Source organism: Leptodactylus fuscus, chromosome 9 (assembly GCF_031893055.1).
Source record: "Leptodactylus fuscus isolate aLepFus1 chromosome 9, aLepFus1.hap2, whole genome shotgun sequence".
NCBI classification, from domain to species: Eukaryota; Metazoa; Chordata; class Amphibia; order Anura; family Leptodactylidae; genus Leptodactylus; species Leptodactylus fuscus.
Window position 1 is genome coordinate 71,430,733 of NC_134273.1, and position 11,699 is coordinate 71,442,431.

The following is an 11,699-nucleotide window of genomic DNA, read 5'->3' on the forward strand; positions in this document are numbered from 1 at the left end:
ACAAATTAGATATTATTCACAGACAGCTTTGCAGACTGTGCTCATAGATCGTTTTTTCCCCTTGTTTTCGCTGCTTGGCTGAATGTATTTGCTCTCTATCCTGTATCTCCTATATTATGGTCACTTGGGCTTTGCTTAGCTATTAGTTTGCTATTGTACAGTCACTACTGGCACAGTGGCAGAACAGTATCAATAATGTATGGAAAGGGGGGGGGGGGGAGACTACTCAACAAACCATGGCAAGACTCAGTTTTATTACCCATTCACCTTTATTTTGAAAATAAATCCTATAAAAATAAGTTACTCCTTTTACAAACACAATAAATTTATTATCTAATAATAACCATAGTCATAAAAAAAATCATATATTATATAAATAGTACCCTTGATTGTCGACATATAAAAGTAATCACCAGACACAACAATATCCAAAAACCCACATCTCTATCTAGGTCCCTTTATAAAAATACAATATTCTTCTGGTAAGTGCTTTGTCTCTAGCATAGATATGTACATACTTCTCCCAAGCATGTTTATCCCAAGGCAGTGATATTCAGTTAGTGTATCTTACATCTACATGACCAGAGCGGTGTATTGTGTACAGTAGTGCGTTTCCTACAGGATATCTATAATATTTCAGAAGAATCTTCTAGAAGCAGCTTTGTAATATAATTCATATGAGTAGGTTTCAGTATTAGTACCAAAGTAATCCGTAACATTGGGGCTGGTCATACACCGTAGCTAGCTGTAGGCCGATAAGCTATGGGTAAGTTCACATGGCGGAAATGGAAGAGGAATTTGAAGTGGATTTAGGCCTCAAATTCCTCTTCTGTTTCTGTCGCAGCTTCCACTTGCTAGTTAGCCTCTGTCTAGTGAACGGAGTGATTTGTGCTTTGGGTTTTCTGGCTGAATCAGCCATAAATTCCGCAGTAAGATTAAGTTTATTTTTCAGCGTCCTGTTTCGATCTTCTTCCATTGAAAATAGGGGCGATTCCTTCATCAGTGCAGATATGGAAACTTAAGCTGACCATATACATATAGGTGACTGTTGTCCAAAACGGAATTTCACCTGGTTTTCGCTTTCCTTCATACCTGCTAGTCCCCTCTTTGAGCAGTTTATCATCTCAAGAACAAAAGGATTGGGCAGTTAATATACAACTATCAGTACCTACCATGCCTATCCACCCCTAACATCTGCTGTCGGGGGAAGAGGTCCACATACATATTAGATAATTGGCTGAACAAGGTGAAATGCCATTTTGAACAACATTTACCTAAATGTGTATGGTCAGCTTAGGTCTCCATAGAGCCAGGATTTCCATATCTGCACTGATGAAGGAATACAAGGCGGAAACAGTTTTATGGCCAGCTATGCACGTGTATGGGACAAAGCTGCAATACCCAACCAACATGGTGGGGTGTATGGAGCAATGTAAACACTTAGGATGCCGCAGTGCTCACTGGAACACTGCAACCCTCTCAAACAGCTGATCCTTGGGAGTGCCAAGACTCGATCCAGTCTCTTAAAACCCTTTACTTTAACATCTAGGGTCAGCATAGCGTTGTACTTCTTATATTAGGAAATTTGGGAATGTTTATGAGACATACAGTATAATGGAATATCATAAATAATATAGTAACGTTTCTTGTACCCTTCTTAGTATTTGCTGGTAGTGCTTTGAGAATAAGATATTATTTGTATTGCTATTATTATTCATTCCTTGTCCGGTGCTAAGTCCAGTAGCCCGGCCAATACCCGACAGACCCAAGCAGTTACAAACAAAACATCCATCATCTTATAGTGTTACAAGCAATAGGAATGCAATATAAAATCAGAAAATTCACTTGTACCCAGTCAAATGTTGACACGATCAAGAAATAATATTAGATTTATACGTTTCACAGAAACCAGGATTGTCCTATGCTGCTCGGACGAGCAGCAGGTAGTGTGCACTTTGGAGTCAGAGATTGCAGTAGTCAATGCGCAAGTATAATGGCCTCGCGGGAGCCTTCCTCTATACGCCGTTCAGCGGCATTGTCTCCTTTGTGTTTTCGTTCTTCCCTTTTCTGCATTTGCAGAGGATCACCGAGAGCACGATTATTAATATGATAAGAGCCACTGCTATTCCTACAGCAACCAATATAGTAATATCAAATTCTGGAAAGAGAAGAACAAGATAAAGACAAGGGTTAGAGGCCATGAATCGTAAAATACGTCACTTTATATAGGCATGCACTAACTATAGCAAGTAAATATATGTATCTAATGTAAAATCAAGATACATATGGGGGTTATTTCCCAAAGCTCCACATCCTATTAGTATTATATACTCTATATAGTATTCTAAAGGGTCACGAGCTCTTAGTACAAAAAGCTATACCTCAACGCAACGTGTAACCACCACATTTTACGACTTGAATGAAGTAGGAGTTCCCATCTCAGACATCCTTTGCCTATACTATACATATATATTAGGAGGGGGTGCCAACTTATCAAGAGAAAGGGGGTCTCTGCAGGTTACCGCAACGGAATCCAAGAGTTGGCTGAATGGAGATGTTGCATGCAGGTTTAGAGCAATTTCCATAGAGGAGTCACAGACTCAGCACAGGTCTCCATTTGCTCTCTGCATAGATGTGGGTGCCTAGCTTGGTAGAATGGGGTGACTACATTTTCCTGATGGGTTCACTTGCTCCCAGAGGTGAGATCCCAGTCTCTGAATGTCATAAAGATGTCTCAGGCACCATCTATACTATTGTATTTGAGTACCGCACAATGGCGTGTTGCGCTATACCTGTAGTGCACCATTGTAACTGAATTAGTATGAGAACAGTGCACTACACAAACAACACAACACCCAATAGTGTGATACCGGGAGTAGCACGACATCTTGTACACATAGCGCTTGTTACATCTGTAAATGTCTGAGATGACAAAACCACTTTAAGGACATTGCTCCTGCTTAGTAAGTGCTACCACCTTGTACAACACCATTAAACAGTGATAAAAAGCCACAACACATTACAAGCAATGTGTTGGTAAAATAAGAGACAGTAAAGTAGCGGGACTTGTGAGAACAGAGAGGAATCCATATGGAAGGGCATTTGACTTATTGACCTAATTGCGTGGGAACGGACTGCAAAGAATTAATAGGAGTGTTATGCAATGCAAGACCCGACTCCCACAAGTCTACTGAAGTCATCATACAAGAGGAGTCAACTTACACTGAGGCACAAAAATCCAGTGGAGGGTAAAAACCCACTGGCAGCTGGAAGGCAAAGGCAAGTTTAGAATCTATGACATTTAGAGGGTTTATAAAATACAGGTATATAGGTTACTCCAGAACTAGTAACAATGGAAATTTCAGAAGCTATAGGTAAAGATCATATATAGGGAGTCTGTCACCAGAACTCAGCATATCAATCTAGCCCTGCACATAGATAGGTTAGGGGCACCAGAACCCAACCTATCTATCTGCAGGGCTGGGTTGATATACTGGGTTCTGCTGACTCTAACCTATCTATCTGCAGGGCTGGGTTGATATATTGGGTTCTGCTGACCCTAACCTATCTATCTGCAGGGAACAGTGAGAACAGTGATATATTGGGTTCTGCTGACCCTATCCTATCTATCTGCAGGGCTGGATTGATTTGCTGGGTTCTGCTGACCCTAACCTATCTATCTGCAGGGCTGGGTTGATATGTTGGGTTCTGGTGACCGTAACCTATCAACCCATCCCTGCAGATAGATAGCTTAGGGTCATCCGAATCAAATAGTTAGTCAATAGTTTTGTCAATTTGCAAATCAAATCTAGGGAGTTGACATTGCTCCAAAGAGCTAACTTGCACAGTCACACAAAGAACACTATTTTGGCAATGGAGGCAGCGATTCACAAGGGGAAAACACTGTTTGGTTTGGGTGAGCCCAACCTATCCATTAATAAGGCGGAACGGAAAAATGCAATAAATGCTGCTCCACCAGTTAGCCTTAAAGTTCCTAACATGATCCTCACGCCAGGCACAGGTGCCTTGTTTCCCGTGACATATTCCATTGTGGATCACTTCTATGGTATTATCAGTTATGTGACCTACGTCGATGGAAGGTTCTTCATTTGGATAAATGGAAAGTCCTGAAATGTATAACCTAGCCATAGGCAACGCCTGTCAGTGCAGCATCAAATCTCCCCTTTCTTGTACAGCCAGATTCTTACAAGGCACATTCTTCCTTAACATTTTTGAGCAGCAGAATTGATAGCAAGCAGTCTTTTCTTTAGGCACGTACCTCCACCATCGGATGAGGTGCACATTTCAAGAGAGTTCTCGCTCACGCGGTTCTGTTTGCGGCTTGGAACTAATGCCTGGACGAAGAAGCAGTAACTTTCTCCTTTGTCTACCTTGACAACTATTTCATTGGTGGAAGAGGATTGTTGTTTCTGCAAAAAAACAATAAATTATGAGAATGAAACAGTCAGCAAATACAGATCAGATGCTGTAACCTCAGAACGCAAACCCCAGAGCCAGTAAAAACAAAGAACGCTTGAAGATTTCAGCTCTGAAGCCATCGGTATTGTCAATGAAGCACTGAACTATGATACATTCTGTAATTTTGGATCATTGTAAGTTTCTACATTAATAAATGCATGAAACCTTAAACTATATAGAGAGACGTAATATTGGTCAATTCGGTCAAACATTTTGGAAGTTTTTAGAGTTAAAAACACCTTAATTTAATAGTACCCAACCCGTCCAAGGCAGCTGATTTTAAGATGGCTTGTGCTTACCTTTCCAGTGCTAGAAGCCTTCCTGTAGAATAGTGTGTACTCAAAGTTATTCGGAAAAAAATCCCGCAAAGGTATCAGGGTGTTATTGGGATATCTGTAGGGCGACAGGGTATCTTTGACTAACACGGTCAGAGTGTCTCTGTTCAACGTGAAATTATGGATCACCGGCTTTCCGATAATTGCTACAAATAAAAAAAAGAAATAGGGGCTTGTAAGCAATGTGAAGCAAGTAAAATATTACACAAGATCACAGAATAAATTCTACTTATAAAGGATTATAGAAAATAAAGACAATTCCGATGCACCACCAAGCCAACTGCTATGGATATCGATCTACTGGTACAAATGGAGGAGACAATCTAAGGGGTTGCCTAGTTTTTAGGACATGGTTAGGATCCCCATTCAGAACTGGGGTGGATTAGTTGCAAAAAAACCCCAAAACACCAGTTGAACATCTAAAGGGAATAACAAGATCCTTAGAAGATATCCCAGTAATGAGATTTCATTCTTATATACTATACATTTCTTTGCCACCCTCCCCCATGATGGAGAATATAAAGATTGATACATACTTTGGTCGGAAGGTGTAAATGAAGGACCCTCGGCGTAAGGAGGTTCCTCTACAGTGTCTAAATTCTTATCTTCTGATACAATTCGAATTTCGTAGGTGGCGTTGACGTCTTTCATAAGGTCGGTGACTTCGCAGGTGGTCTCTTTGGTGTAGATACACTTCTTCTTCCAGTCTTGAAAATATTGGCTAAAAAGACAAAAAAAACAGATTTGGATTTAAGAATTCATTTCCTTGTTGGTTGAAGCTCGATGGCCTTTGGGTATAAGGAGATGGCCCTGGGCATGGGCAAAAATATAGTTAAGACCTCCTATAAACCACAGATACGCTATAATAGCGTATATAGTATAATAGTGATGCATGGGTGGGCCAAACCTGAAACTTTTGGAAAATTTATGAAGAATTTGGTTAATTCCAAAACAGTTTTCTTATCTCTAGTATTATTACACCCATTTAATGGTGCCCCCTATTGGGGAATAGGTGTGAGGCCATGTACACGGTTGCTCTAATAGCAGTGAAGAGAATATATATGGTAGATCTCTGTATCCTGGGATTATAACTCTGACACCAAACTGCAACGTAATCCTGAATGTTATAATCCCAGATGTACAGGACTAAGGCAATATGGTGACTACTCAGATGTAACACGTAGTTGATATTTAACATTAGATTTGATCACTGGAAGTCTTCTACCACCCCAAGTATATTGTTCTATAACCAACCCATAATCCAGATTTATTAATAATCTTTAAATTTGCATCACTGTATCTAATCCGCACTATATAATCCAGCTTTCTATCAAGTTATTGACCCCCTAAACCATAAATCTGCCATAAATGTGGAATGCAGTAACCATTCCTTGACGTTCTCCTCATTCCTTGCCATGTAAAACTTCACGAGTGCATGCGACAGAGATCACTTAGTACATGCAAGAACAAGCACAGCCAAGCCCCTATGTCAATACCTTCACTATCAGAAAATCTGTCTGTACACGGAGTAATGAAGAAAAAATGCTCCACACCTCAAGGAGGCAAAAAGAACCCGACAAAGGAACAAAAGTCCAACATTGCCAGCAAATGAGATGCAGAATATTTCATCCAGCAGAAGTGTTGTCAGCTATGGCTATGATTAATGTATAGGTTATTGTGTGCCCCGGGGGCCATGTGTGCAGGATGACAAGGTACATTGCCCAATGCTGAAACCAGTGCAGCTCCCAGGAGTTACCACCCAGCTCAATGCTGCAGGTTATATACTGACATGGGGGTATAGTCCAGGCAGGAAACTGGGAAACCGACTGACAACTTTTTTTTGTATCTGACAACCAGCAGAAATCCATAGAAGTAAGAAATGGATGTACATTTAACAACAGTGAAGCTTTATCATCTATAGACGTGACAATAGAGGACACTCACTTTCTTATCATGACCGTGTACGTATAGTTTGTAGGTTTAGGCTCCCAGTCTATGATGTTTTTAAGGTTGATCGATGACCACATTATCTTAGTTGCCGTAGGAAAGTTCGCACCTACAAAATACAAATGGCATTTTAGAGGTTAACGCTACATATTCCTTTAAGGATATTACATTTATAATTATAAACCTCAAAGAAAACAAAGATCTACGTTACTAAGTGGGAGATTTACAAGACTATGACGGGGACAGACCACCCTTATTATCACAATGGCTTCAAACATTTCCATGATCATTGACTGCAGCCTTGCAGCACTCGAGTCCTGGGTTCAAATCCTGCCAAGGACAACAGCTGCAAAGAGTTTGTATGTTCTCCTTATGTTTGCGTGGGTTAGCTCCCACACTTCAAAGATGGGAATGTAGATTGTGAGCCCGATATGGAACAGTGACGGACAATGTCTGTAAAGCGTGGAATATGATGGCGCTATATAAGTAAGCATAATAAATAAATAGTACAGTTTAGCAGTCCGAGGTAGTCAGAAATACACCTTCAGTCCCATAAGAAGTTACTAGTACAGCTCTGTTTCTTCCTCATGCTTTATGTTGCAAATGCAAAACTCAGGACACGTCCTATTCTTGTCCATTTTGCAGTCAGGGCTCATTTATTGAAGTTTATGGGTATGTGGAGGAATCGGACAGCACACAGATACCATTTGCTGGTTCTTACAGACCTGTACATGTGCACACCCATATGCTTGTAGCCATAGAGGGTATTCCCGGAATGACAACTTATTGCCTATCACCAGGATAAGTCATAAGTACCTGACCAGTGTCCCCAACCCATCACATGAGTTCCTGAGTCCTGGATTAATGGAGCTGTGGTCAAACATGTATTCTACCACTCCATTCATCTCTATGGGATTGCAGAGTACAACCCTTGGCCATCTCTATTGGATTATAGAGTACAACCCTTGGCCAACTCTATTGGACTATAGAGTACAACCCTTGGCCATTTCTATTGGACTATAGAGTACAACCCTTGGCCATTTCTATGGGACTATAGAGTACAACCCTTGGCCAACTCTATTGGACTATATAGTACAACCCTTGGCCATCTCTATTGGACTATAGAGTACAACCCTTGGCCATCTCTATGGGATTACAGAGTACAACCCTTGGCTACCTTCTGGAGTTCCACAGAGATGAACAATGCACAAAGATCAAATACTAAGAATATTTTTGTTCTCGACACCGAACCTCACTACATTGAATAAATACAAAGGTTAATCTGAATGAATAATTAGCCAGTTATATACGGATACTGCTGAGCCATGAGGAGAGTGGCCACAAGATAACCACTGGAATTAGTTCAAGCAACAAATAATATGCTTTCCCGTTTCCCAAGTGTTAAATGGCGCAGTCATCGAGATAAGGAGACCACAGACACGATGAAAATATGAGCAATGCATTATAGGGAAAGATTGTAACAAAACGGATTCAGAATGATACTTAGCTTCTAGATGTTGTTACTTTATATGGTCTAAGGTCTGGTTCACATCTGCGTTCGGTATTCCGTTCGGGGGGTGGGGGTCCCCAAAAGGAATACCGAACGCAGATGTGATCCAGACCTTATTATAATAAGTGTCACAATATACAGTAAATTTAGAGCAATACAAAGATATAATCTGACCAATTCCCGACTGGTCTATAGTCAGCAGTTTGTGTTTCTAGCACAAGAATATGACAATAAATCATATTTGATGCTGACTAATGTAACCAAAGTTCTAGAAGCCAGTAAATCCCTTTAAATCTGATAAGTCGGGATTTTTCCTGCCAACATTCCTGAAAGCCAGAAGCAGCAATAAACTACTAGAGCGAAGCACAGGAGGGAAGAAGATCCCATCCCAGCAAGTGCTTTTAAAGGGGAATGACCATTATTAGAAAATGAATGCATGATACAAAAGTTACAAGATATATTCCTACCTGGAAGTAACCTCGGCCAGCCTTACATGGCTGATAACACAGAGCAATAGCATGCTCATACTGGAAGTAACCTCAGCCATCCTTACATGGCTGATAACACAGAGCAATAGCATGCTCATAGCTATACAGCACATGTGGAAGTGTAATGTGAAATCTCTCATAGGAGTGGACATCTGTAGACATTGTGAGCAGATCCATTGTGCAAGGCGCAGCTGATCCTTACAACATGTTTTGTGTCATAGTTCTTTCTACGGAATTCTCTTCCGCTTGTAAATGTAAAACATACTGAGCCAATTACAGATCATAGTAAAACTAAGTCAAACCATCCTGAGAATGGGGACTTGGACTTCAAAGATCTTGTTATAGGATTTTAGCCCATATGCATGCGTTTAACATTGTAGAAATCTCACCAAATCAATAAGTTATGTGACCTCCGGTTATATATGAGGTGCCCCTATGTTCTTCCTGTATACCTAATACATAGGGATATAGAATGTGAGAACATAAAACACAGTAATGGGGAGGGGAGGGAGGTGAAGCTGCAGTCATGTCCATGCTCAAGGATGGAATTCTGTAGGTTGACATCTATGTATGGAATCCACCTTGACAGGACATGGATGTAGGATGCTGTGGGGAGAACTTTTGTCCTTCTTTTCCCTTGAAAGGTAATAAGTTATCACTTAGCCAAATTGCCCTCCATTAACCACCAGAATGGAGGTTCAGCTCTCTCAAGTCAAAAGTCCATTGCTAGGAGATGGTGAATGGAGTGTCGGTCAGGCAGATGTGCCATGGAGGTGCAAAAGTCCCAGCAACTCCATAGGGGGGCAGTAATATATATTACAGGTGAAATTTAAAGGGGGGGCTGCTACATATTTAATGTTTGGGGGTCAGGAGCTCCAAGGAACACCTCTAATACAAGGTGTTATTTTAGTTTCTGTAATATCTGCTGGATACTATAGATGAAACACCTTGTAATAAAGATACAGATACTATATTATTTAGGTGATTCTATTGATATTACACAAGTTCTATGTGATATCTTTATACACCTATGAGATATATGTCCTGTATAGATGCATGGGGTCTCCGGTCACAGGTCCTTATATGGTGAAAGAACTTGTAACATTCTTAGAATCCACAATAAAATACTCTAAACATAATACTAGACTGTATTGTACTATCTGCAACAATGTAACTATCCCTAAAGCTGACATTCTACACAACACAAATACAATAATCCGCAGCAATAAACTGACACGGATTATCTATGCCCAATAGAATTGATCATCTGTGTCCTTGGTGCCATACTCAATCAAAATCTGTCAAACTATTTGCAAGAATGTATTATAGGGGCTTGAAGTTAAGACTTGGGCAACATGGAGACTTGGTCCGTGATAGTCGCACAGCAAACGATTGCAGTGTAGTCGCATTGTGACTCAGAAATTGCCATCTTGCGACCATTGTGTCGTGGTATCTTTCGAGTCGCAACGTGACTGCATTTACTGTGATGCGACCTTCGGCCATAGTCATCTTGGATCCTTTGCCTTGATAAACAATTTATAGAATTCGACAATCGCACAACGGAAACCATCCACATGCAATTGTGATTTTTTCCCCCACAATTGTTACACGGATATTTTCCGATTACGGTAACATAGGAGTCTGTTGACACACAACATATTTGCTGCAGAAAGTTCTGCAAGGGTTACATTTATGTGAATGAGGTTTACGGAAATCTGTGCAGTTACTGCTAAAACGTCCCCAAACTTCTGCCATGTGTGAATACCAGCAAATTATGAGACTACATCTGCTATGGAACTTATTCTGGATATATAAGGGCATTAATCTGACCGCTCTCAATATCATCTCAGATTATGTTAAATGAACAAGCAATTGATCATAAACATTTTGATATTCTGAGATTGTTGATAGAATTTTTATATTCTGGATACAATGTTTCAATGTTCTAAGATGATTGATAGAAGTTATAGATTCTGCATTTCAGGAGTGGGCTGCCTTACCTTGTGCAGAGGTCCCCTGCCAGCAGAAGACGGTAACAAGCAGCACAATGTGTAAACTCAGCATGGCGAGATATAATCCGCAGGTAATGTGATTAGAGCTGTATTCCGGTAATAGTGTGCGGTAATCCCGGGATCAGAGGCAGGTGAGTGTCGGGCCCGGTGTCGGTGCAGCAGTCAGGCTGTAGTCTGTCTAGGAGTGACTGCTGTGCTGCCTTTATAGTCACCTCTCGTGAGTGCCGGCTCTATAGGTGAGTGGGAGGAGGAGAGGAGAGGACTGAGCCTGACTCACTGCCGGCTCTTCCTGTCAGTACCGCGCTGTGCCGCTAGAGGCCGCCCTCTGCTCTACTGACCGACACAAAGCCAAAACCTAAGCCCTGCCATGTATATATGTAATAATGTCACTGACTATACTGGAGGCAGACAGTGAGGAGTAAGTCATATGTCTGAACTACACTCACTATCTATCTATCTATCTATCTATCTATCTATCTATCTATCTATCTATCTTCCTACATAGTATCTATATATTAATCTATTGATCCATCTATTATCTAGTCTAGTCATTATCTATCTACTTTCCTATTATTTAAATATCTAGCTATTTATACTTCTATCAATAAATTTTCATCTATTCTTCTATTGTTAAATATATCATATATCTATCTCCCTATCAATTCATTATCTATCTATCATCTATCTATCTATCTATCTATCTATCTATCTCCCTATCAATCCATTATCTATCTATCTATCTATCTATCTATCTATCCTTCTATCTATCTATCTCCTATCTATCTGTCTATCTATCTATCTATCTATCTATCTATCTCCTATCTATCTATCTATCTATCTATCTATCTATCTCCTATCTATCTATCTATCTATCTATCTATCTATCTATCTATCTATCTCCTATCTATCTATCTATCTATCTATCTAT

General features: G+C 40.3%; 1 protein-coding gene across 2 annotated transcripts; it reads right to left on the reverse strand.

Moving 5' to 3' along the window:
- Positions 1-264: 264 nt before the first annotated feature.
- F3 (coagulation factor III, tissue factor) lies at positions 265-10,949 on the reverse strand. 2 transcript variants are annotated; one of them, XM_075286583.1, is made up of 7 exons: positions 10,760-10,949; positions 6,759-6,870; positions 5,351-5,535; positions 4,779-4,960; positions 4,280-4,430; positions 3,223-3,266; positions 265-2,158 (listed from the first exon to the last, which is right to left on the reverse strand). In XM_075286583.1, the coding sequence occupies exons 1-7, from the start codon at positions 10,821-10,823 to the stop codon at positions 2,129-2,131; spliced, it is 768 nt and encodes a 255-aa protein (XP_075142684.1). In that variant the 5' UTR covers positions 10,824-10,949; the 3' UTR covers positions 265-2,128. The 2 variants fall into 2 exon arrangements, with proteins under 2 accessions (XP_075142684.1, XP_075142683.1); XM_075286582.1 differs by lacking the exon at positions 3,223-3,266 and having other exon boundaries at positions 10,760-10,946.
- Between the last annotated feature and the right edge of the window lie 750 nt (positions 10,950-11,699).